Source organism: Scyliorhinus canicula, chromosome 16, assembly GCF_902713615.1.
Source record: "Scyliorhinus canicula chromosome 16, sScyCan1.1, whole genome shotgun sequence".
Taxonomy (NCBI): Eukaryota; Metazoa; Chordata; class Chondrichthyes; order Carcharhiniformes; family Scyliorhinidae; genus Scyliorhinus; species Scyliorhinus canicula.
In genome coordinates, this window is record NC_052161.1 from 73,306,069 (window position 1) to 73,333,794 (window position 27,726).

Here is a 27,726-nt window from a genome sequence, read left to right on the forward strand (position 1 = left end):
TCTTGCATAAAATTAATATCCGTATCAAAGTGAGAGTTTGTGGGAGCAATTCTGGTATGTTGAACTTCTTTTGATGCTACCAGTTTCACCCCTTGACTGTAACTTGCTTCATTTTTCTTGATTTCTCTCTAATTTAAAGCTCACATTTTAGAAGAAATACATATTGTACAAGGTCTTGTTTATCGTTCTCAGTGTTGTTATGAAGTCTAACAATTGTGGATTGATTCCCTCCATTTCAATGCCAAAACAGAGTGAAAATAAGATTGGACTCTGTCCTAGTTCTTTTATGCACCGACAGGTTTCGACAATTGCAAATCGGTAAATTTTCTGATTTTGGAAATGGAGTATGGGAGCAAAAACATATTATTTATAGATTCCAAGTTATAAGATTTAATTATATATATATTAAACAGTGTTTGGTAAATGTGCAACCTTATCTAAAGGAGGAAATCTTAAAAGATAAACAAGAAGAAGAACAAAGATAGTAAAGTTACACAAGACTGCATCACCTAATAAAGGAGTCAGTGAGAATGAAACAAGAGCCCCATAAAACTAAAATATAGCCCCCTAAAGTCAACAAGTATCCCTCGAGAAAACCTCAAGAGCAGCACGCGGGGTGGGGCTGATGCTGTTAAATGCACTGACCATGGGTTGGGCCATACCAGTCCAAAATATTGCAGCAGGTACCCAAGTTTATTGATCTGAGGTAGACCCAACTCTCAGATTACCCTGGAAGGGCAAAGATTTGAACAACAGGTGAAGTTAGCCATTTCATGCTGTGATCTACTATGCAGTAGCCACACAGGTGATATTCTTAAACAACAGGATGTTGTCGTCAATCCAAAAATATGTTCTGCCTATCAGACAAATGAGTTATGTGATCTATGATTTTCAGTGCCCGTTTCATGCCATGTAGGTAGTCTGTATATTTTGATACTGGTGGATTGTACTAAACAGTACAATCCAACAGTATACCTTCAGCTGTTCTTAACAGGATGGTGGCACCCAACAAACCTGTACTTGCAAAACTCAAAACATAGTGTTGTTATGACAGTCTGGCGATCCAACATGAGTAAATGAGCTGAGAATTTGTATAACAATTTTGAGATATAGAACATAGAACATAGAACAGTACAGCACAGAACAGGCCCTTCGGCCCTCGATGTTGTGCCGAGCAATGCTCACCCTACTTAACCCACGTAACCCGTAACCCAACAATCCCCCCATTAACCTTACACTACGGGCAATTTAGCATGGCCAATCCACCTATTTGGAACCTTGACTGCTTCAATGGCTTACAAACATCAGATAATAACTGTAGACCAGATAAACATGTAATGGTGATAATAGAACAACATCTGCTAAACTAGTTACTCTCCCCTTCACCATCCCACTCTCTATCCACAGACACACAAGACAGACGCACAGTGGGGAAGGGAAAGATTAAAATAATGTAGAGATTAAATGGGGATGAGGGATGAGCATCTTCGCTGCTGAGGTTATAGTCTTTGTAGTTGCCTATTTTCTCAGGACGCAAAATGTTGAAACCACCACTGGTCTGGATCTTCCAGCTGGAACCTTCAGGCCAGACTCTCAGGCTCAGGGAACCCTTCTCGGGAAACACTTTAACTTGTGTTGACCTGAGCACTTCAGGTCTGTTCAGTTGTTTAACTGTTGTCAGCTTCAGCAGACTGACCAACAGCTTGTCTCAGTTAAACAGAGTATTGGAGCAGCAGCTTTCACGAGACCTCAGAGTGATCTAATAACCTTACAGGAAGAGGAATCCAGAAAGATCCTCCCAGCTCTGTCTTCAGGCTTTAAATACTCACTAACTGCTCGGTTTACCTGGAGTGAGCTCCAGTCATGAGAGAGAGAGAGAGAGAGAGAGAGATCCACCCTTTTTGGGAGAGACGTTTAACAGAGTTCTACTCAGCGACCAAGTTCAGATCAAAGTGAAACCCAAACAGACAGAATCACACACCAAGGAGCCTTCCAGAACAATTTGCATCAAGAATCTGCCAAGTCCCGGATTTCAATACAGCCAATTGGCTGTCGGCCATGTCCATCAAAATGTCATCACTGGACCAGGCAACCCTAACCCTAACCCATTGTTTAGGGGGGTGTTCGTGGACCAGTCAAAATAGCACCTTATACTGAGGTTTCTTCCTATTAAAAATAAAGGCTCAGATACTATAGAATCCAGCAGAACAGAAAATAAAAGAATTACACAAAGAAAGCAAGGTTTAAACAGGGAAAACTAGGTTTCAATATGAGGATTCTTATGTGTCCAACAGTAGATGTGATTCCACAATTAAAGAGCACTTGCTAAAACAATTCTGATTGGGCTAAGAATCACACTGAAAAGCAATTCATGATTATCAGTGAGCTCACAGTGTGGCCTACTTATGTGTGGTAGCAGCTACATACATTCACACAGGACCCTGTCCTTTGCAGAAAGTGCATGTCCACACATTGTACCTTTATCAACTAAATAATAGTTTGGGGGACAGTCATTCCCTGGTTCATTCCCTTTGATTTTTCTTTAATAAATTCAGAGTACCCAATTCATTTTTTCAATTAAGGGACAATTTAATGTGGCCAATTCACCTACCCTGCACATCTTTGGATTGTGGGGGCGGAAACCCACGCAGACACGGGGAGAATGTGCAAACTCTGCCGTGAGGCAGCAGGGCTAACCCACTGTGCCACCATGCTGCCCTATTCCCTTTGATAACACCTTGAGTAAACAAAGTCAACATACCTGATTTTAATTTAAACAAAAGCTTGGCAGTTAACTGTACCCTGCCGCCTTCTCCATGGCAAGACTTCAACAAGAGTCCACCTGCCAAATCAATCAGCACTCTCTTCTCATGCAGTATAAATTGTTCCCTTTAGATTTGCTATTCTTGCAAATCTGTCCTGATGAGTCTAAGATGAAAAGCTTCATCAGCATATCTAGACTTTTAGGAATAATAATCTAATCATGAATCTCTTTCTTAATAGGGCACCTAGTTGTCCAGTTCTATTTCATGGAACAGTATCCAGAATTATAAAGCTGTTCACAGATTCTACCCGCAATTCCCGAGCCAGATGGTAATGAATGCTCTTCATTTCCTTGATCAAGCCGTCAGCATTGCATCAGTGTAAGTATTTTCACCTCAGCCAGGAAGTGTTGGTTCAACCCTACACCAGATTATCTAGGCAGCACTGAGATACGGTTGAATGTGTCATCTTTCAGATGAGACATTAAATGGAGGGCCTGTCTCTTTCCCAAACAGACATAAAATAATTCATGGCACAATTTGCAGAGTAGCAACAGTTCTCTCAGTGTCCTGGCCAACATTTATCCCTCAATGAATTTTACTTTCACCTACAAAATAATTCTGGTGCCAGTTATGCAGTAAAATAAGCTTCAAAGTAACACTTTCCAGATAACATGTAAAGACCATTGTGTGATGTGGAAATTATTAATAACCTTTTCTGAACATCATACTTTCTGGCTTGCATTATTGGAAACTAGAGATAAAAGCAAGTGAAAGAGTGAAATTATCAGTTGAAACAGTTTCAGTTCAGTGAAGGAAGAGAATGATTCAATTGATCTTTGATGTTTGGTTCATTTTGCCATGATACGGTGCTCAAATATCTAGTTTATATTTGAGATTGCCTGGGGTTTTTTTTAATACAGAAAATGTTACAATGATCAGCAAATAGATTTTATATCCAAGATTTATATCCGAAGGCCCATTTTGTATTTTTTTAGTTGCTATTACTTCACTTCTTGGATAGTCTAGGATAGTCAAGCAATTAAGGGCTGCAACGGTGGTTACTGCTGCCTCACAGCACCCTGGACACAGGTTAAATTTCGGCCTTAGGAGTTTGCACATATTATTATTATTCTCCCCTTGTTTGCTGAGTTTCCTCCTGGTGCTCTGGTTTACTCCCACAGTCCAATGATGTGCAGTGTAAGTGGATTGGCCATGCTAAAATTGACCCTTTGTGTCCAAAGATGTTCAGGTTAGGTGGGGTTACAATGAAATGAAAAAGAAATGAAAAATGAAATGAAAATGAAAATCGCTTATTGTCACAAGTAGGCTTCAATGAAGTTACTGTGAAAAGCCCCTAGTCGCCACATTCCGGCGCCTGGTATGGGAATCGAACCGTGCTGCTGGCCTGCTTGGTCTGCTTTAAAAGCCAGCGATTTAGCCAAGTGAGCTAAACCAGCCCCTAAACCAGGGTAGACTGGAGGATTGAGCCTAGGTAGTGTGCTTTTTCAGAGCGTCGGTGCAGACTGATGGGCCGAACTGTACTGTAGGAATTCTATGGTAACTGAAAACCAAAATAAATAGCAATTTCTTTTTTGCTGCTATGGATGGGGTACTTTTAGAAGAGCACATTGGAATAATGAGTAGAGAGAGCAAGATGTAAGAAACATAGCCAAAAGATAAACATAAAGTTATGTTAAAGACTGCCTTTTGGAATGCGGACATTAAAGCCTATTCATATGTGGGGCAAACGATAACGATCAATACAGTTAAAGATTTTGAGGTCAAAACAACCTGAGCCAAATTATTTCAATTTTTTTTAAGCTTTGTATGAAGCAGATAGAACATTGACAAATGCTAAAAAAAATTTCACTCACCAAAGCAGGCCATTGAATCTGCTTACACTTAGATCCCTGAGTCTGGCTGGGGTTCTTTCTCTTAGCCCAGACCAGCTGGTGCTCCACCAAGAAAATCTGAAAGTCTTCATAAACTTTAACCCACTCACGTTTTTCCCATTCTAGGTCATCAAATTCCACATACACCTAGGGAAAATAGAAAAAAAATGTAAGTGCACTGCAAAATTCAACTGCGTTCCTCTAAACTATTGCTGTAGATGATAGTCTCGTTCAAAAGCTCAATTTTCAACAAGAAAACTAAACTTCAAAATCTTAGTGCAGTAGATCAGATATCTGGTTTGTGCTCTGATCAGTAAAAACTCATATTACACTGTCACCACATTAAGAATACATTTTTTAAATGTAGGTTTATATGGAAACCTTCATAAACTAATCCAATTACATTGAAAATAATTTTATCGGCATTTCAGCGTGAATCTATCTTTTAAAAGTGACCATGAAATTTGCCAACCATCTGGACATTCCTGAAGTGCAGCGAGGTAGCACAGTGGTTAGCACCGTTGCTTCACCGTGCCAAGGTCTCGGGTTAGATTCCCAGGCTTGGGTCACTGTCTGTGCGGAGTCTGCAAGTTCTCCCAGTGTCTGCATGGAGTTCCTCCGGTCTCTCCAGTTTCCTTCCACAAGTCCCGAAAGACGTGCTTGTTAGGCGAATTGGGCATTCTGAATTCTCCCTTTGTGTACCCAAACAGGTGCTGGAGTGTGGCGACCAGGGGATATTCACAGTAACTTCTTTGTAGTGTTAATGTAAGCCAACTTGTGACACTAATAAAGATTAGTCATTAATCATTATTAGTGGATGGCTAACTCTCCCATCGATTATATAAACTCTTAAGTGAGCAGGGCTCTATACCTGCAGCCTAGTTACAAGTACAAAGTTCTTGATGCAAAATTCAGATGCAATTGGTACCATGAGTCTGGTCTGCCCACTGAGCTTTGCACACTAGAGAGATACTGGTCTAAAACCTGTAAGGGAGAGGTAAAATTCCATTCTCTTTTGGATTGGTGGGGCAGGCGTTGTGGCGGGGGGAGGGGGGGGGGGGGCACGATGAGTGTGAAAGCAGTTAGAACATAGAACAGTACAGCACAGTACAAGCCCTTCAGCCCACGATGTTGTGCCAACCATTTATCCTAATCTAAGATCAGCCGAATCTACACCCCTTCAATTTACTGCTGCCCATGTACCTGGCCATGAGTCGCTTAAATGTCCCAAATGACTCTGACTCCACCACCTCTACTGGCAGTGCATTCCACACACCCACCACTCTCTGTGTAAAAAACCTACCTCTGACATCTCCCCTATACCTTCCTCCAATCACCTTAAAATTATGTCCCCTCGTGACAGCCATTTCCACCCTGGGGAAAAGTCTAGGCTATCCACTCTATCCATCCCTCTCATCACCTTGTACTCCTCTATGAAATCACCTCTCTTCTTTCTTTGCTCCAGTGAGAAAAGCCCTAGCCCCTCAACCTTTCTTCATAAGACATGCCCTCCAGTCCAGGCAGCATCCTGCTAAATTTCCTCTGCACCCTCTCCAAAGCATCCACATCCTTCCTATAATGAGGCGACCAGAATTAGACACACTATTCCAAGTGTGGTCTAACCAGGGTTTTATAAAGCTGCAGCAAAACCTCATGGCTCTTAAACTCAATCCCCCTGTTAGTGAAAGCCAACACACTGTTCGCTTTCTTAACAACTCTATCAACCTGGTATCTATCCATACCTCTTATCACCTTGTACATCTCTATCAAGTCACCTCTCTGCTTTCTCAAGTGAGAAAAGCCCAGGCTCCCTTAAAGCTGCAGCAAAACCTCGTTGCTCTTAAACTCAATCCACACCAACACACCACATGCCTTCTTTTTTAAAATAAATTCAGAGTACCCAATTAAATTTTTCCAATTAAGGGGCAATTTAGAGTGGCCAATCCACCTAGCTTGCACATTTTTGGGCTGTGGGGGCGAAACCCACACAAACACGGGTGAAAGGCAAACTCCACACGGACAGTGACCCAGAGCCGGGATCGAACCTGGAACCTCTGCGCCGTGAAGCCGCAGTGCTAACCCACTGCGCCACCGTATGCCTTCTTAACAACCCAATCAACCTGGGTGGCAACTTTGAGGGATCTATGTAAGTGGACCCCAAGATCCCTTTGTTGCTCCACACTTCCAAGAATCCTGCCTTTAACCCTGTATTCAGCATTCAGTTCTCTGCAAATGTTTCAGTAATAACTTTGTACTTGAGAAATCATGCACAACATTGTTTCCCAAACCATTTATAGATAAAACTGATGTTCTAAAGAGATCAATTTTCAGAAAGAAGCCAGAGCATGATGAAATGTCATTTTCTCACCTTGTTTGGTGAAAATTGTGATTGCTTTTGCCAAATATTATAATGACTAATTAATTTTGAAACACAGGCTGTGCAATGTAAAGACATATGGAAGTGATTGAATCATTCACACTGAGTAAAAGTGAATTAGATATTTCCAAGTTCACTAATTGTAGTCACAGACCTGTTATCTTATTTTAAGATTCTTCCTCTGCACAAAATCACATTGCAAGCAATTCAAATATTCGAGGTATTAACATTTTATGACTTCCGATGACGGGGACGTGCTGAGTAGTTACATAGCAGGTGGCTCTGCTCCGTAAAACAACAAAATAGGTACGAGACCAAATTTAGCCCACAAAATCGGACTAAAACAACCCCTCATGCTCAACGATAATATATACAATGAAATGGTGGAGGCGCTAGCTACCATGCGGATGGCTCGCGATGGGATTGAAAAGCGACTGGAAGCCCAGGGGAGCATGATATGGTTAGCTGGAAAAGACACAAACAGACCAGAGCAACCAAATCGTCACCCAGGAGGCCAAAATCAAGAAGTTGGTGGCGACCCAGGGGAGGGCAGCATGGTAGCATTTTAGGAAGGGTGTGGAAGCTTTGGAAAAGGTGCAAAGGAGATTTACCACGATGTTGCCTGGAGTGGAGAGTAGGTCTTACGAGGAAAGGTTGAGGGTGCAAGGCCTTTTCTCATTAGAACGGAGAAGGATGAGGCGCGACTTGATAGAGGTTTATAAGATGATATGGGGAATAGATAGAGGAGACAGTCAGATACTTTTTCCCCGGGTGGAACAAACCATTACAAGGGGACATAAAGTTAAGGTAAATGGTGGAAGATATAGGGGGGATGTCAGAGGTAGGTTCTTTACCCAGAGAGTAGTGGGGGCATGGAATGCACTGCCTGTGAAAGTAGTTGAGTCGGAAACGTTAGGGACCTTCAAGCGGCTATTGGATAGGTACATGGATTATGGTAGAATAATGGAGTGTAGATTAATTTGTTCTTAAGGGCAGCACGGTAGCATTGTGGATAGCACAATGACTTCACAGCTCCAGGGTCCCAGGTTCGATTCCGGCTTGGGTCACTGTCTGCGGAGTCTGCACATCCACCCCGTGTGTGCGTGGGTTTCCTCCGGGTGCTCCGGTTTCCTCCCACAGTCCAAACGTATGCAGGTTAGGTGGATTGGCCATGATAAATTGCCCTTCGTGTCCAAAATTGCCCTTAGTGTTACTGGGATAGGGTGGAGGTGTTGACCTTTGGTACGGTGCTCTTTCCAAGAGCCGGTGCAGACTCGGTGGGCCGAATGGCCTCCTTCTGCACTGTAAATTCTATGATAATCTATGAAAGGAAAGGTAGGGGGCAGCAGGGTAGCATGGTGGTTAGCATAAATGCTTCACAGCTCCAGGGTCCCAGGTTCGATTCCCGGCTGGGTCACTGTCTGTGTGGAGTCTGCACGTCCTCCCCCTGTGTGCGTGGGTTTCCTCCGGGTGCTCCGGTTTCCTCCCACAGTCCAAAGATGTGCGGGTTAGGTGGATTGGCCATGCTAAATTGCCCGTAGTGTCCTAATAAAAGTAAGGTTAAGGGGGGGTTGTTGGGTTACGGGTATAGGGTGGATACGTGGGTTTGAGTAGGGTGATCATGGCTCGGCACAACATTGAGGGCCGAAGGGCCTGTTCTGTGCTGTACTGTTCTATGTTCTATGATCAAGAAAATCAGTCGAGGCAGTAGAACATCCGAGTAGTGGGACTGCCAGAGGGAATCGAGGGCAGGGACTCGACCAACTTCATGGCCCAAATGCTGGGCAACCTAGTGGGGAGGGACAGCTTCCCCAATCCACAGGGGATTGACAGGGCTGTGATCACTCCAACCAAAGCCCGAGGCAGGGGAGCAGCCGAGAGCAGTAATAGCCAAGTTCCACAAGGATCCTGGAAAGGATCTTTCGCTGGGCCAGACAAACAAAATCATGCAACTGGAGGGACATAAAATTAGAGTCTACCAACACATTGCAGCGGACCTGGCAAAGTGCAGGGCAGAATTTAATCAGGCAAAAATTGCCCTATATAAAAACAAAATCAGATTTGGGATGCTATTCCCAGCCAGGCTCTGGGTAACATATCAAGGCAAGGAACATTATTTTACTGCCCCTTCACAGGCAGATGTGTTCATCCATAAGAATGGCTTGGGCAGACAGCAAGAGAGGCAGCGATGAGGAAAGCATAGACAAGGCAGAGGAAATCAATGGACAATTTTCCACGGACTGCATTGCCTTGCTGGAAGGATTAGGGAAAACCCCAAGGCGTTCTACACTTATGTGAAAAATAAGAGGATGATCAGAGTGAGAGTAGAGCCAATCAAGGATAGTGGGGGGAACTTGTGCCTAGAATCTGAGGACATAGGGGAGGCCCTAAATGAATATTTGGCTTCAGTATTAACTAGAGAGAGGGACTTTGTTGCTCATGAGAATAGCATGAACCAGGTTGATATTAAGAAGAATGTGAGGGATCTTGGGGTCCACACACACAGATCCCTCAAAGTTGCCAACCAGGTTGATAGGGTTGTTAAAAAAGCGAACAGTGTGTTGGCTTTCACTAACGGGGGGATTGAGTTTAAGAGCCATGAGGTTTTGCTGCAGCTTTATAAAACCCTGGTTAGACCACACTTGGAATAGTGTGTCTAATTCTGGTCGCCTCATTATAGGAAGGATGTGGATGCTTTGGAGAGGGTGCAGAGGAAATTTAGCAGGATGCTGCCTTGACTGGAGGGCATGTCTTATGAAGAAAGGTTGAGGGGCTAGGGCTTTTCTCACTGGAGCAAAGAAAGAAGAGAGGTGATTTCATAGAGGTGTACAAGGTGATGAGAGGGATGAATAGAGTGGATAGCCTAGACTTTTCCCCAGGGTGGAAATGGCTGTCACGAGGGGGACATCATTTTAAGGTGATTGAAGGAAGGTATAGGGGAGATGTCAGAGGTAGGTTCTTTACACAGAGAGCGGTGAGTGCGTGGACTGCTGAGGTGGTGGAGTCAGAGTCATTTGGGACATTTAAGCGACTCATGGCCAGGTACATGGGCAGCAGTAAATTGAAGGGGTGTAGATTCGGCTGATCTTAGATTAGGATAAATGGTCAGCACAACATCGTGGGCCAAAGGGCCTGTACTGTCCTGTACTGTTCTATGTTCTATGATGAGGGGAACTAGCTCATAGAGAGGAGGGGTGATAGGGGTAAGTGCAGTAGAGCACAGGAGAGGGTGAGGAGGAGGTAGTAGGGACCAGCAGAATGGCTGTAGGATAGGGTCAGACTGACCCTGGGAGGGGGCCACTACATTAGTGGGAATGTTAGCGCCAGGAGGTATAAGCGAGAGGGGGGGCCGCGGTGCATCTGCCACTGGTCAAGGTGGCAGAACATCCGAACAGAAGGCCTGCAGAGCAAATGGAGGGCAGGGACCCTACCGACTACTTGGCCCAAATGCTGGGTAACCTAGTGGGGAGTGACAGCTTACCTAAGCCACTGGAGATTGACAGGACTCAGAGGTTACTCCGACCAAAGCCCAAGGGGGAACCCGGAGTTCACCCACAAGCTAAGTGTTATAACCTGCCTGCTTACCACTGGCTGGGGACTAATGACAATCCCACAATTTATGGGCAGCAGGGTAGCATGGTGGTTAGCATAAATGCTTCACAGCTCCAGGGTCCCAGGTTCGATTCCCGGCTGGGTCACTGTCTGTGTGGAGTCTGCACGTCCTCCCCCTGTGTGCGTGGGTTTCCTCCAGGTGCTCCGGTTTCCTCCCACAGTCCAAAGATGTGCGGGTTAGGTGGACTGGCCATGCTAAATTGCCCGCAGTGTCCTAATAAAAGTAAGGTTGGGGGGGGGGGGGGGGTTGTTGGGTTACGGGTATAGGGTGGATACATGGGTTTGAGTAGGGTGATCATGGCTCGGCACAACATTGAGGGCCGAAGGGCCTGTTCTGTGCTGTACTGTTCTATGTTCTAATCCTGTGGGAGTATGAGCTTCCCCAATGAGGGGGGGGCGGAGAAATCATTAGCAGACTCCCTGTATAAATAGAGTTGGCCAGTTTGGTACCAGCAGAGAGAGAGGAGTGAGCAGCAAGGGAAGTTGCTGCTGCTGTTGTAGATATATGTTATTGTAAATAAATGTTATTTCTTTGTATCCTGAAAACTCGTGCTGGATTCTTCATGGCCCTCACAAAACTGGCGACAAGGATGGGATGAACAGCTGTCTACACTGGTTAAGACACCTCCCTGGATTTTTGTTGGATACAGGTTGGAAGCTGTTTTCTATTACACCATGCCTCTGTATGGACGTTTGGATGTTTTTGATGCTGCGCTGAAAAGCTGGAACCAGTACGCACAAAGGATGCGTTACTATTTCCGGGCAAACAACACCACCGAAAACGAGCGGCAGGTGGTCATATTGCTCACCGCCTGCGGCCCGCATACGTTTGGGGTGATTAGGAGCCTTACGTACCCAGCTGCGCCGGACACCAAAACGTTTGATGAACTTGGGAACTTAGTGGGGCAACTTTTTAACCCAACCCCATCCATGATAGTCCAACGTTACTGGTTTAATACCGCTGAGAGGACTCCAGGGGAATCCCTTGCCGACTTTCTATCCAAGCGACGCAGGATTGCGGAGTACTGTGACTATGGTGAGACCTTGTCAGAAATGTTACGCGACCGTTTGGTTTGCGGTATTAACAATGCGGCCACCCAGAGAAAGTTGTTAGCCGAGCCAACATTGACTTTTCAACAGGCCATTCAAATAGTATTGTCCCAAGAGAGCGCAGAATGAGGAGTGCAGGAGCTGCAGGGAATGGAGGTGCATGCCTTGGGGCGCAACCCCTTCCATCCGAAAGCGTCCCTCTGCACCCCTGCTGTAGTTTGGGCGAGGTGACATCCTGATCGATGTCAGTGGCCGTCGGACATTCCTCCCCGAAGGGAGCCTTCTCCAGAACTAATGGATGAGGAGCCATGCCCGTGTCAGATTTGTAGGCGCCGACCCTGTTGCGGACGCCGGTCCTGAGGGCGCCAGAGGTGCCGTCGTTCCGACCAAAACTGAGGCCAGCCCACGGACCGCACCTTTCATTTGGATGAACCTGTGGCGACTACTCCCGAGGACGTGGAGACGGAGGACGACTGCCTGCAGCTGCATTGTGTGGCAGCTCCCCGTGTGGCACCCATTAAAGTGACAGTACGGGTCAATGGTCACACGCTTGAGTTGGACACTGGCGCAGCGGTCTCCGTGATCATTAGCAGACTCCCTGCATAAATAGAGCTGGCCAGTTTGGAACCAGCAGAGAGAGAGGAGTGAGCAGTAAGGGAAGTTGCTGCTGCCGTTGTGTATATATATATATAATATATATATATATATACATATATACACATATACACATGTTATTATAAATGTTATTTCTTTGTATCCTGAAAACTCGTGCTGGATTCTTCGTGGCCCTCACAAAACTGGCGACTAGGATGGGATGAACAGCTGTCTACACTGCTTCAGCCACCTCCCTGGATTTTTGTTGGATACAGGTTGGAAGTTGTTTTCTATTACACCATGCCGTGATCGCCCAGAGGACATTCGACTGCATCAAGCAGGGTATACAGACTCTTACATTAACCAACACACAGGCCAGGTTGGCCACCTACACGGGGGAACCATTGGACATTGCAGGAACTACGATGACCCCTGTTATTTATGGACGCCAGGAGGGGCGTTTCCCACTTATCGTGGTGCGCGGCCACCGGCTCAGCCTGTTGCAGTGGCAGCGCATCCTCCAAAAGTTTCTGGAGGGTTGACTGAGATGCTAGAACGATACCCAGATGTATTCCAGCCCAGTTTGGGGAAAATAAAAGGGGCCGTAGCCCATATTCAAGTCGAACCAGGAGCCACGCCGTGCTATTTTCTGGCAAGCCTTACGCCTTGCTCGAGAAGGTAGAAGGGAGGCTCACTCGTTTGGAGAGTTTGGGTATCAGGCCCATCCTGACTGTGCAGCACCAAATGTACCTGTAATGAAGCTAGATGCCACAGTTCACTGGAGCGGCGACTATAAACTTAGTGAATACGGCTTCCCGACTCGATCGATACCCAATGCCTCGAATAGAGGATCTCTACGCAAAGCTTCCAGACGGACTCTCGTTCACAAGTGAGCGGACTCTCGAGTCACGCCTACCTACAGTTGGAGCTGGACCCTGCCTCCCTGCCATATGTAACGATTAATACACACCGGGCCTGTATGAATATACACGTTTGCCCTTTGGAGTATCCTCTGCCTGCGCTATTTTTCAACGCATTTTGAGAGGTTTACTGCGTGTTGCTCTCTACTTAGATGACGTTTTGATCACAGGGACGTCGGAGCAGGAACATTTGGAAAATTTGGAGGCTGTCCTTAGACACTTTTCGGAGGCTGGAGTCCGTTTACATCGCACAAAGTGCGTCTTTCAGGCGAAGGAAGTAGTCTACCTGGGTTATCGAGTGGACCGCGAAGGTTTGCACCCCGTCGCAGAGAAGGTGCGCGCGATTCAACGCTCCGACTGACACTTCGCATCTTTGTTCGTTTCTCGGCCTCGTTAACTATTACGGAAAGTTCCTCCCCAATAGGCAACTACGCTGGCCCCATTGCACCTTTTGCTCAAGAAGAATCACACCTGGGTTTGGGGTCAGCCGCAAGAAACCGCTTTCCGGCGGGTAAAACAACAATTGTCGTCGTCTGGGTTAATGACCCACTATGATCCTGGAAAGCCTTTGCTCATCACATATGATGCATCCCCGTATGGTATTGGGGCTGTCCTGTCCCACAAGATGGAGAACGGGGCCGATCGGCCGATGGCTTTCGCTTCCCGTACATTGACTGCAGCAGAAAAATAATACGCGCAGGTCGAGAAGGAGGGTCTGGCAGTGGTCTTAGCGGTGAAACGTTTCCACCAGTACATAGAACATAGAGAAATACAGCATAGAACAGGTCCTTCGGCCCACGATGTTGTGCCAAACTTTTGTCCTAGGTTCATCATAGATCATAGAATTTTGGACACTAAGGGCAATTTATCATGGCCAATCCACCCAACCTGCACATCTTTGGACTGTGGGAGGAAACCGGAGCACCCGGAGGAAACCCACGCACACACTGGGAGGATGTACAGACTCCACACAGACAGTGACCCAAGCCGAAATCGAACCTGGGACCCTGGAGCTGCGAAGTCATTGTGCTATCCACAATGCTACCGTGCTGCCCTTAAGAACAAATTAATCTACACTCCATTATTCTACCATAATCCATGTACCTATCCAATAGCCGCTTGTGGGTCCCTAACGTTTCCTACTCAACTACTTCCACAAGCAGTGTATTCCGTCCCCCACTACTCTCTGGGTAAAGAACCTACCTCTGACATCCCCCCTATATCTTCCACCATTTACCTTAACTTTATGTCCCCTTGTAATGGTTTGTTCCACCCGGGGAAAAAGTATCTGACTGTCTCCTCTATCTATTCCCCATATCATCTTATAAACCTCTATCAAGTCGCCCCTCATCCTTCTCCGTTCTAATGAGAAAAGGCCAAGCACCCTCAACCTTTCCTCGTAAGACCTACTCTCCATTCCAGGCAACATCCTGGTCAATCTCCTTTGCACCTTTTCCAAAGCTTCCACATCCTTCCTAAAATGAGGTGACCAGAACTGCACACAGTACTCCAAATGTGGCCTTACCAAGGTTTTGTACAGCTGCATTATCACCTCACGGCTCTTAAATTCAATCCCTCTGCTAATGAACGCTAGCACACCATAGGCCTTCTTCACAGCTCTATCCACTTGAGTGGCAACTTTCAAAGATCTATGAACATAGACCCCAAGATCTCTCTGCTCCTCTACATTGCCAAGAACCCTACCGTTAACCCTGCATTCCGCATTCATATTTGTCCTTCCAAAATGGACAACCTCACACTTGTCAGGGTTAAACGCCATCTGCCACTTCTCAGCCCAGCTCTGCCCCCTGTCTATGTCTCTTTGCAGCCGACAACAGCCCTCCTCACTATCCACAACTCCACCAATCTTTGCATCATCTGCAAATTTACTGACCCACCCTTCAACTCACTCATCCAAGTCATTAATGAAAATCACAAACAGCAGAGGACCCAGAACTGATCCCTGCGGTACACCACTGGTAACTGGGCTCCAGGCTGAATATTTGCCATCCACCACCACTCTCTGACTTCTATCGGTTAGCCAGTTCAATGTCCAACTGGCCAAATTTCCCACTATCCCATGCCTCCTTACTTTCTGCATAAGCCTACCATGGGGAACCTTATCAAATGCCTTACTAAAATCCATGTACACAACATCCACTGCTTCACCTTCATCCACATGCTTGGTCACCTCCTCAAAGAAGTCAATAAGGCTTGTAAGACAAGGCCTACCCCTCACAAATCCGTGCTGACTATCCCTAATCAAGCAGTATCTTTCCAGATGCTCAGAAATCCTATCCCTCAGTACCCTTTCCATTACTTTGCCTACCACCGAAGTAAGACTAACTGGCCTGTAATTCCCAGGGTTATCCCTATTCCCTTATTTGAACAGGGGCACAACATTCGCCACTCTCCAATCCCCTGGTACCACCCCTGTTGACAGTGAGGATGAAAAGATCATTGCCAACGGCTCTGCAATTTCATTTCTTGCTTCCCATAGAATCCTTGGATATATCCCGTCAGGCCCGGGGGACTTGTCTATCCTCAAGTTTTTCAAAACACCCAACACATCTTCCTTCCAAACAAGTATCTCCTTGAGCTTACCAGTCTGTTTCACACTGTACTCTCCAACAATATGGCCCCTCTCGTTTGTAAATACTGAAGAAAAGTACTCGTTCAAAACCTCTCCTATCTCTTCAGACTCAATACACAATCTCCCGCTACTGTCCTTGATCGGACCTCCCCTCGCTCTAGTCATTCTCATATTTCTCACATATGTGTAAAAGGCCTTGGGGTTTTCCTTGATCCTACCCGCCAAAGATTTTTCATGCCCTCTCTTAGCTCTCCTAATCCCTTTCTTCATTTCCCTCCTGGCTTTCTTTTATCCCTCCAGCGCCCTGTCTGAACCTTGTTTCCTCAGCCTTGCATCAGTCTCCTCATTCCTCTTAACAAGACATTCAACCTCTCTTGTCAACCATGGTTCCCTCACTCGACCATCTCTTCCCTGCCTGACAGGGACATACATATCAAAGACACGCAGTACCTGTTCCTTGAACAAGTTCCACATTTCACTTGTGTCCTTCCCTGACAGCCTATGTTCCCAACTTATGCACTTCAATTCTTGTCCGACAGCATTGTATTTACCCTTCCCCCAATTGTAAACCTTGACCTGTTGCACGCACCTATCCCTCTCCATTACTAAAGTGAAAGTCACAGAATTGTGGTCACTACCTCCAAAATGCTCCCCCACTAACAAATCTATCACCTGCCCTGGTTCATTACCAAGTACCAACTCCAATATGGCCTCCCCTCTGGTCGGACAATCTATATTCTGTGTTAGAAAAGCTTCCTGGACACACTGCACAAACACTACCCCATTCAAACTATTTGATCTAAAGAATTTCCACTCAATGTTTGGGAAGTTGAAGTCACCCATGACTACTACCCTGTGACTTCTGCACCTTTCCAAAATCTGTTTCCCAATCTGTTCCTCCACATCTATGCTGCTATTGGGGGGCCTATAGAAAACTCCCAACAAGGTGACTGCTCCTTTCCTATTTCTGACTTCAACCCATATTACCTCAGTAGGCCGATCCTCCTCGAACTGCCTTTCTGCAGCTGTGATACTATCCCTAATTAACAATGCCACACCCCCACCTCTTTTACCATCCTCCCTAATCTTGTTGAAACATCTATAACCAGGGACCTCCAACAACCATTTCTGCCCCTCTTCTAAGTTTCCGTGATGGCCACCACATTGTAGTCCCAAATACCGATCCATGCCTTAAGTTCACCCACCTTATTCCTGATGCTTCTTGCGTTGAAGTATACACACTTCAACCCATCTCCTTGCCTGCATGTAGTCTCCTTTGTCAGTGTTATCTTCCCCACTGCATCACTACACGCTTTGGCGTCCTGAATATCGGCTTCCTTAGTTGCTGGACTACAAATCCGGTTCCCATTCCCCTGCCAAATTAGTTTAAACCCTCCCGAAGACTACTAGAAAACCTCCCTCCCAAGATATTGATGCCCCTCTGGTTCAGATGCAACCCGTCTTGCTTGTACAGGTCCCACCTTCCCCAGAATGCGCTCCAATTATCCAAATACCTGAAGCCCTCCCTCCTACACCATTCCTGCAGCCAAGTGTTCAACTGCCCTCTCTCCCTATTCCTAGCCTCGCTATCACGTGGCACCGGCAACAAACCAGAGATGACAACTCTGTCTGTCCTGGCCTTTAACTTCCAGCCTAACTCCCTAAATTTGTTTATTACCTCCACACCCCTTTTCCTACCTACGTCGTTGGTACCAATGTGCACCACGACTTCTGGCTGCTCACCCTCCCCCTTCAGGATCCTGAAGACACGATCCGAGATATCCCTGGCCCTGGCATCCGGGAGGCAACATACCTTCCGGGAGTCTCGCTCGCGACCACAGAATCTCCTATCTATTCCCCTAACCATTGAATCTCCTACTACTTTTGCTTTTCTATTCTCCCCCCTTCCCTTCTGAGCCCCAGAGCCAGACTCAGTGCCAGAGAACTGGCCGCTAGGGCCTTCCCCAGGTAGGTCATCCCCCTCAACAGCATCCAAAACGGTATACTTGTTTTGAAGGGGAACGGCCACGAGGGATCCCTGCACTGTCTGCCTGTTAGTTTTCTTTCCCCTGACTGTAACCCAGCTACTCTTGTCCTGTACCTTGGGTGTGGCTACCTCCCTGTAACTCTTCTCGATAACCCCCTCTGCCTCCCAGATGATCCGAAGTTCATCCAGCTCCCTAACACGGTCTCTGAGGAGCTGGAGTTGGGCGCAGGTATAGTCAGCAGGGACACCGGTGGTATCCTTCACCACCCACATCCGACAGGAGGAGCATGCAACTGCCCTAGCCTCCATTCCCTCTTAATTTACAGAATATAGCTGCCCTGTAGACCAACTGGACCTCCGCCCTCCGACTCTGCTTCCAGTCAGCTGCACTCTCTGTAAACTCCTGGCTCCCTTCTCGCTCTTTGCGGCAATGAAATGAAAGGAGCACCTTGCTCCCTCCTCACCTAACTCCCTCAGTCACCAAACTCCCACTGTAGCACTCAAATGCACCAAGTTCAGTCCTCCAGTGCAAACAAAGTCTGCACTGTAGCTAGATCCTTTTTATACTGTGAATCTAGCATCTGAAAACTGGCCTAATCCAATTAACTAATTAACAAGCTCCAGCTGCAAGTAGCTACAGGTAGAACCTTGTTTCAAGCTGATTGAAAATTCACCTTCTTCTAATCCAAACAGCAACTTTTATGTTAATTAACTAAATAAAAGAAATACTAGACTTGAGATAAAAATGACCCTTATACTCCCTCAGTCACCAAGCTCTCACTGTAGCACTCAAATGCACCAAGTTCAGCACGTGTATGGCCGCCACTTCACTATTGTGACTTATCATAAGCCTCTACTGGGACTTTTCAGAGAGGATAAGCCAATACCGCCCATTGCTTCCGCACAGATCCAAGCGCTGGGCTTTGTTGCTCGCTGCATACGAGTATTCTCTGGAGCACAAACCAGGAACCCAGATAGGGAATGCCGACGCACTGAGCCGATTGCCTTTATCGACCGGCCCCATGTCGACCCCCACTACCGGTGAGGTGGTTGCAACCCTAAATTTTATAGACACCTTGCCTGTCACGGCATCAGAGATCCTTGAGTGGACCCAGACAGAGCCAGTCCTGTCAAAGGTTCAGCACATAGTCCTGTATGGTGGGCAGCATAGACAGTTCCCAGGCGAGGTGCGGGCATTTTCCTCCAAGCTGTACGAATTCAGCATGGAAGACGGCATCCTTTTGTGGTGGACGCGTGTGATTGTCCCGGAAAAAGGAGAGGAGCTGATACTGAGAGACTTGCACAATGGGCATTCAGGTGTGACCAAAATGAAAATGTTGGCCCGGAGTTATGTCTGGTGGCCAAGTCTCGACACCGACATTGTGAAGGTGGCCCAAAACTGCTTCATTTGCCAGGACCATCAGAAGCTTCTGCCAGCTGCGCCCCTACATCACTGGGAATGGCCAGGGCGCGCTTGCATGTGGATTTCGCCGGCCCTTTTCAAGGATCCATGTTCCTGCTATTAATCGACGCCCAGTCTAAATGGCCAGAGGTGCATAGATGGTAGGCACAACGTCCTGCACAACAAATGGAAGATGCGTTTGTCTTTCAGTACGCATAGCCTCCCCAAGGTGCCGGTCACGGACAACGGCACTCCGTTCACAAGTGAGGAGTTTGCGAGGTTCATGAAGATGAATGGCATACGCCATATCCGCACTGCCCCAAACCACCCGGCTTCAAATGGGTTGGCGGAGCGCGCAGTGCAGACATTCAAACGAGGCCTAAAGAAGCCGTCTTCCTGGTCGATGGACACGAGACTGGCTCATTTTATGTTTTCATATAGGACCACCCCCCATGCGATGACTGGGGTAGCTCCTGCAGAACTCCTAATGGGCCGGAGACTTCGCACCCGCCTTAGCATGGTTTTCCCAGACATCGGCGCAAAAGTACGCTGCACAAAAGAACGGCAGGGACATGGTTTTTCTCGGCATTGGCCGACTCAGCAGTTTGCGCCCGGTGACCCAGTGTTCGCACGGAATTTTGTTGGTGGTGCCCAGTGGGTCCCTGGAGTAATCTTTCGCCAAACGGGCCCTATCTCTTACCAGGTGCAAGCCCAGGGTCGTCTCCAGCGCAAACATGTAGATCATGTTAGGTCCAGAAGACTATCCCCTCCAAAGATTCCCCGCCCCAGAGCTCATTTCTACAGCCAGAGACCCGACACAATGGAAAGTATTCCTCACAATCTTCCTTTGGTGCCTCACTCAAAGCCTGCGCAGGTCATGACAGAACCGTGTGGAGATAGAGACGCCGAGATGACGGAGGCGGCAGACTCTAACTCCGAGATGGAGACACAAAACACCTCAGAGGGGGAATCCTCGGGCCTACGAGCCGCGGATGTGCAACCGTTATGCCGTTCATCACGGAAGCACCGGTCTCCATCTCGTTACACGCCCGATCCAGCGCCTCGTGCAAATGGTGTCCGGCCTGCGGCAAAACGAGTCCGATGGCCTCCTTCGCCAGGGTCTTCGGTGGTTTCCTTGGACTTGGGGGGGGGGGGGGGGGGGGGGGGGGGGGGAGATATGCAAGTTAGGTGGATTGGCCATGCTAAATTGCCCTTAATTGGTTAAAAAAAAATAATTGGGTACTCTATAAATTTTTTTAAAAAAACAATGCATATAACACTATAGCAATATAACACATCACAAACACCCCATATATACAATTACTCCCAAGAAACGTTTTAAACAAAATAAAGTACACCCCCACCTCTTAATAGCCAATAGCTACTGTACCTCACCACACCCTGCTGATGTTCTAATACTTTTTGAAAAAGTCGATGAACAGTTTCCACCTCACAAAGAACCCCTCATCCATACCTCTAATGGCAAACTTAATTCTCTCTAAATGAATCAACTCAGCAAGGTCCCACACCCATGATACTTGGTGGATCCGAGCACCGCCAGTTTAACAAAATTCTGCTTCGGGCTAGCAGGAGGCGAAAGCCACATCGGCCTCTTTCCCCACCAAAACACCCACTCAGAAACTCCAGAAATAGATACCATGGAGAAGGCATGACCACCATTCCCACCACCTGAGACAATACATCCGTGATTCCCCACCAATTTTGGACAGGACCAGAACATCTGTGGCATGGTTCACGGGAGACCTGGCACATAATGCACACTGATCGACCACTTCTGGGAAGAATCAGCTCAACTTTGCCGGCATCACATGTGCTCGATGTACAACTTTAAGCTGAATAAGACTAAGTCTAGCACACGCCAAAGATACCTTAATCCTACGCAGTGCTTATTCCAAAATCCAACCTTGCACCGTGTCGCTCCTATTTTGCCACCATCGAAACTACCTCTTTCCTGGCCAACTCGGCGTATACATTGGAATCTTGCCCTCCCCAATATAATCCTCCGGGAGCAGCCTGTTCTGTAAATCCAAGGGTGGCGACATTGGGAAAGTACTCTTTACTCAAAAAGGCCCTTATTTGTAGGTATCTGAACTCAGCACCACTGGTAAGCCTCCATCAGTTCAGTTAAGTCTTCAAATTTCCCCCCCCCAGAAACAAGTCCTCGAACCATTTGATCTCCAAACGGTCCCACTCCTTAAACCTGCCATCCAATCTCACTGGGATAAATCTACGGTTACCACGGATCGGGGCCTGACTGTACATGCCCTCCAGGCCAAAATGTAGTTGGCACTGATTCTACACCCTCAAAGTGGAAACTACCACTGGATTTGATGAGTACCTACTTGGTGAGAATGGTAGAGGAGCTGAAGCCAATGCTTTTAAGGAGGTCTCCCTACATGAGGCCTCCTCCACCCTACACCACACCGACACTTGCACCCATTTCCAGACCATGACAATATCGGTAGCTTTGAAAGTTAGGGACAGCCAGGATATTACCCCAACTACCCTCTCCAGATAAACTCTTTTAATACAGGTAATCCTTCTCACCCTCACACAGCCCAGAATAAGCATATTGACCTTTCAGAAAAAAGATTTGAGCAGGAAAAATTGGGAGATTCTGGAATACTAAAAGGAACTTCGGCAGGATCACCATTTTTATTGTCTGGACTCTCCCATTCAGAGATAGCAGCAGTCTGTCCCATCTTTTAAACTCCTCTTCATCCCCTCCACTAAACTTGCCAGATTTAACTTGTGAAGCTGAGCCCTGTCGTGTGCCAACTGAAATCCCAGATAGAGAAAGCTCTTTCTTGCCAAGCTGAATGGGAGCCCACTCAAATGCTCCTCCTGTCCTCTCGAGTCATACAGAAACATCTGCTTGTATTGAGCTTGTATCTGGAGAAGGAACCAAACTCACTCAGAATCTTGTCAAATGACTCCATGGGGTTAGAAATGTACAACAGGAGGTCATCCACCAGGAGGTCAAACCAGGGGCTGGTTTAGCTCACTGGGCTAAAACGCTGGCTTTTAAAGCAGACCAAGCAGGCCAGCAGCACGGTTCGATTCCCGTACCAGCCTCCCCGGACAGGCGCCGGAATGTGGCGACTAGGGGCTTTTCACAGTAACTTCATTGAAGCCTACTCGTGACAATAAGCGATTTTCATTTCATTTCATTCATCCGCGTACAAAGAGAGTCTGTGCACCACTTCCCCCCCCCCCCCCCCCCCCCCACACTCAATACCTCCCTACTCCCCAGATGTCAAAAAAGTCTTGCCAATGGCTCAATCACAAAGGCAAAGAGCAGAGGAGAGAATGGGCACCCCTGCTTCGTCCCGCATTGCAAAGTTAAATGCTAAGAGTTAACTCCATTAGTGGAGATGTTTGCTTCTGGGGCTTTGTACAACAGTCTACCCAGTCCACGAATCCCTATCCGAACCCAACCCTTCCAAAATGTCAAACAAATGCACCCATTCCACTCAGTCAAATGTCTTCTCAGCATCCATGGACACCACAAACTCCATCTCGCTTTCTCCTGCGGGTATCATGATTATGTATATTGGCCTCCAAATATTGGTCGCTAACAACATGCCTTTTACGAAACCGGTTTGGTCCTCTCCAAGCACACCGACACACATCCCTCAATACAGGTAGCTAAGATTTTAGCCAGGAACATTGCATCTACATTTAGGAGTAAAATCGGACAAAAAGATCCACATTGTTCAGGACCTTTGTCCTTTTTTCGGGTGAGGGAAATGGGCGCCTACAACAGCGTGGGAGGAGCACTCCTCTCTCCTGCACTTCATTACACATCCGCATCATTAACAGACCCAGCAACGTGCTGAATCGTTTGTAAAATTCGGCTGTGAATCCGTCCAGACCCGGGGCCTTCCCTGACTGCATCAAACTCATACATCTCAACACCTCTCACAGGCCTACTGAGGCAACCAACCCTTGCACCCTCACCCAATACACCCTCAGAAACTCTAATCCATCCAAGAATCGTCACCTCAGTTCATCCCCTGGCGGTGGTTCCAATTGGTGCTGGGTCGGTTGCCACCTTGCCCCGCCCGTCCCTAAGCCTATCTATTTCCCTAGAAGCCGTCTGTTTCCTCAGTTGGTGGGCGAGAATCCTGCCAGCCTTCTCCCAATATTCGTACACAAACCTCCTAGCTGTGTGCAGCTGTCTCACTGCCTTACCTGAAGTGACCAGAGTAAACACCATCTGGAGCCTCTGGCACCCCTTCAACACCACTTAGTCATGTGATTCCAGGTAAATGCGATCAACTGCCCACATCGCCTCCACCAATCTTCTCTACTTCTCTGGCTCCACCCTTAGTCTGAGGGCTCAGATCAAGATGAGCTCTCCCCTTCAGTGCCTCCCACAGCACCCCAGCAGACACAGTCGTTCTGATCCATATAGTTACAAATGGCCCCTTCCAACCTCTCACAAATTACCTTATCCACAAGGAGACCAACATCCAGGTTCTACTGGGGTCTGCAAGGGGACAGCTTTTCTGCCTGCAAGTCTAGCCAGTGCAGAACGTGGTCAAACACCACGATTGCAGAGTACTCTGTCCTTGCCACTCTTGAAATCAATGTCTTCTCCAAAACAAAAAAAGTATATCCAAGAATAACACTGGTGAACATGTGAAAAGAATGAAAACTCCCTTGTCCTAGGCCTCCTGCAGCACCATTGAATGTGTGCATATCCAGATCTGGGAGCAAGGACAGAACCCGCCTCATAAAATCCACATCCAGTTTGGGGCGTATATATTGCACACCAACCACCTACTCACCAACACAAATCGTCCATTCGGATCAGCAATGAACATTTTCTTTGAGAAAGACACCCTCTTCCTCATTAACACAGCCACCCCTCTTTTCTTCATATCAAGTCCTGAGTGGTAGACCTGACCAACCCACCCCCTTCTTATCTGGCCTGCCACCTTTAAATGGGTCGCCTGGAGAAACATTAAACCTGCCTTCAGGTTCTTCAGATGTGCGTGACCTTTCAACAAGTCCATTTAGGCCCCGGACATTCCAAGTTACCAATCGAGTGAGGGGGGTACCCCCCCCCCCCCCCCCCCCCACACACACACCCCACACACACACACACACACACACACACACACACACACACACACACCCCACCCCCATGCCCCACTTCAACCCCCACCCCACACCAAACCCCCATGGTAATCAGCCATATTTTTGCTTGAGCCAATATTCCCAGGTCATCAAGTCACACCTTTTGGGGCACCCGTGAGGCATTCACTGCCACCAACTTCTATATCTCAATGCCCTCGCATTAGTCACACCGTCAGCCTCCCCATATCCCCATCCCATCCCCTGCTCTCCCCCCTCAAACTAAACCAAAGAGATATTCAAAACTCTGCCCTCCTCACACCACCTCGTCCCCCCCCCCATCCCTTCTGTTTACCAGTTCTCACACCAGTATGGTGGCCCCTGCACGAGGCCTGAGACTACCCTGAACCCACCATATCACCCAAACCCATTCCAAAAAATAACGCAAGCAAATAAATATCCTACCCTCCACATCTCCCCAACCCCTGAACATCAAACCCACCTCAAAAAAACAAAACACAGGAAGGAGAATGATAGAGAGAAGAAAATAGCAATGATACAGAAATGCACAGCAATCGAACTAACATCAATATCAACGGCACAGAACAGCCACATTTTAACGTATTTACAAATTCCCAAACTCCTGGTCCCAAAAGAAACTGGCCCGCCTCCTCTGGGGTGTCTAAAAAGTACTCCTGTTAACGAAAGGTGATCCACAAACGGGCTGGATACAACATTCCAAATATCACACCTTCCTGATACAGGACTGCCTTGACTTTGTTGAATTCAGAGCGGCGTTTAGCCTGTTCCCTACCCCAAACGGGGTATATTCTGATTACACTTCCCTCCCACAATCTCTTCTTCGCCTGCCTGGCCCATCTCAAAATGTTTTCCTTGTACAGGAAATGGTGCAGTCAAACCAGTCACCTTTGGTTGCTCACCCACCTTTGGCTTTCTTCTCAGCGCTCTGTGATCAATCTTGGGGGAGTGGTTGAAAACACCTACCAGCTTCTCAGCATCTGTGCAACATACTTCGAGGATTGCTAGGCCTTCCAACCCCTCCCTCAAACTCACTATTCGGATATTTTGCCAATGCTCTTGATTCGATAACTCGTCCACCACATCGCGTACTTTTTTTTTTAAGCTGTCAGCCAGCTAGGAAAACTCTGCTTCCACCGAGGCCAGCTACTCCTCTATTTTCTGCAGCGACGCACCCTGAGCCTCTGTTTCCAACCTCTGTTTCTGTAATTGAGCAGTTCAAAAGTCTACCAACTGAGCAGTAACCACTGGGTTGGAAGTACTGACTCTGCGTCCGGACCCAACGCTCCTTCAACCGCGCTTTCTAGTGCTTCGCGGTCTGCTTGCGGACTGATTTTTTTTGCTGTTGCTCTTGGCCGCATGCATTCGGACCCTGCACAAATACTGCCGACATCTTCACCTGTAAGATTCGAGACCTCGGGAACGTCCGGCCGGGATATAAAGGTCCGACCGAAAAAAGGTTTCCCCATGCGGGAGCCACCAGGTACGCGACTACTTAGCACATGGCCGCCACTGGAAGTCGGGGGGGGGGGTCTTTAACTGTATACAGGACCCCAGAATGGGGAAAACGACAATCATGGCCAGAGAACTAGGAACGTTTATGGAATAGATGGGGCAGTGGACCCATGGCAGTTCATGCACCCAGGTGAGAATGAATTCTCGTTTTTCTCGCCAGTACACAGGGTCTACACCTGCCGACTTCATTGCAGTGAGGAAATCGGTGCTTCCAGAGATAGAGTGGAATTCTCCGTGATTGCAATCTCCAACTATGCTCCACATTACATGGATGTGTGGTTGGAGATGGGCTGTGCCCAATGCTCCAAATGGAGGGTGGACACGTCCATCTTGGCCGACAAGGTCTTCTGCCAGAATAAAATCACAGGCCATAGGTGAGTAAGTTACTAACAACTGGAATGGAAAGTCTCACCTTACACATTCGGGAGGCACTGGAAGCTGAGATTAGAGGAGAAATTATCGCGTATAAGGCACGCAAGGACAGGGAAGAGAGGGCGGCTAGGCAACAACTGATCAACTCCATTCTCGATGTCGACAGAAGATACTCCGTGCCCCGACCGTGGAGCTTCTAGCGGAGAGAAAAAAGCTAAAAGTGAACTTTAACCTGATATCCACCAAGAAAGCAGTGAACCAACCCCATCAGACACGGGGGAATCCGCTATGAACACGGAGATGAGGCTAGCCAGCAGCTGGCTTACCAGCTGAGAAAGCAGGCAACAATTGAGGGAAATAGCAAATGTAAAGGATAACAAAGGGGGACAGGTTGCCGGGGGAAAAAGGTCAAAGAAGGTTTGAGGCCTTCTACGGGGGGCTGTACACCTCCGAACCCCAACGAGGACTCGGAGATGAAACAGTTCCACAACGGACTGGATATGCCAGTCGTGGGGGATGATAGAGGGAGAGAGCGGGAAGCACCGCGAACACTAGGAAGTCATGGAGAGCACCAAATCCATGAAGGCAGGGAAGGTGCCGGGACCCGTCAGACTTCTACAAATACTTTGCGACGTGCGGGAGATGTTCGCAGACTCCCTAGCGAGGGGCACCCTGCCTTCAACGCTAACGCAGGCCACCATTTTGCTGATACCGAAAAAGAATAGAGACCAACGGAATGTAGATCATACAGACCCAATCCGCTGCTCAATGAAGACGGGACAATACCCCCAAAAATCCTGGCTAAGCGGCTGGAGAACTGCGAACCAGAGGTGGTAGCAGAGGATCAGGCGGGCTTTGTTAAGGGTAGACAGCAAACAGTGAACATCAGCAGTGACTGCTGAATATGATAATGATCCCACCCGAGAGAAAACACCAGAGGTGATCATCTCCCTGGGAGCAGAGAAGGCCTTCGACCAAATTGAGGTGACAGAGCGGTCTGGCCAAAGGACAAGGTTCACCTCAAGGGTGAAACTCCTGTATAACACCCCCAAGGCAAGCATACGGACCAACGTAACCAGCTCTGAATACTTCCAGCTGCACAGAGGCACAAGGCAGGGATGCCCGCTGACCCCGCTTTTAGTCACTCTGGTAATTGAGCCGCTGGCAATCGTCCTCACAGCAGTGAGAAGCTGGAAGGAAATTAGAAGAGGAGACGGAGAGCACAGAGTCTCACTCTATGCGAATGACCTGCTCCTTTACATCTCGGACCTGCAAAGCTACATGGAAGGAATCATGAATCTCCCGAGAGAGTTTCGAGCCATCTCGGGCTACAAACTCAACCCGAGCAAGACTGAAGTATTTGTTGTGAATCCGAGAGGAGGAGGGGCAGAGCTGGAGGGACCATTTCAACTAGCCCAAAACAAATTCTGCTACCTGCAAAAAAGAAACATGGCTCTCCCGAACCTACAGTACTACCACTGGGAAGCCACAGCAGATAGACTGAG

General features: G+C 47.6%; 1 protein-coding gene across 1 annotated transcript in view; it reads right to left on the reverse strand.

Moving 5' to 3' along the window:
- The window catches only part of jmjd1cb (jumonji domain containing 1Cb), a 499,252-nt gene that overhangs the window by 284,660 nt on the left and 186,866 nt on the right, over positions 1 to 27,726 (reverse strand). Inside the window, 1 exon segment of the mRNA XM_038773498.1 lies at positions 4,640 to 4,804. Coding sequence (XP_038629426.1) covers positions 4,640 to 4,804 — 165 coding nt within the window.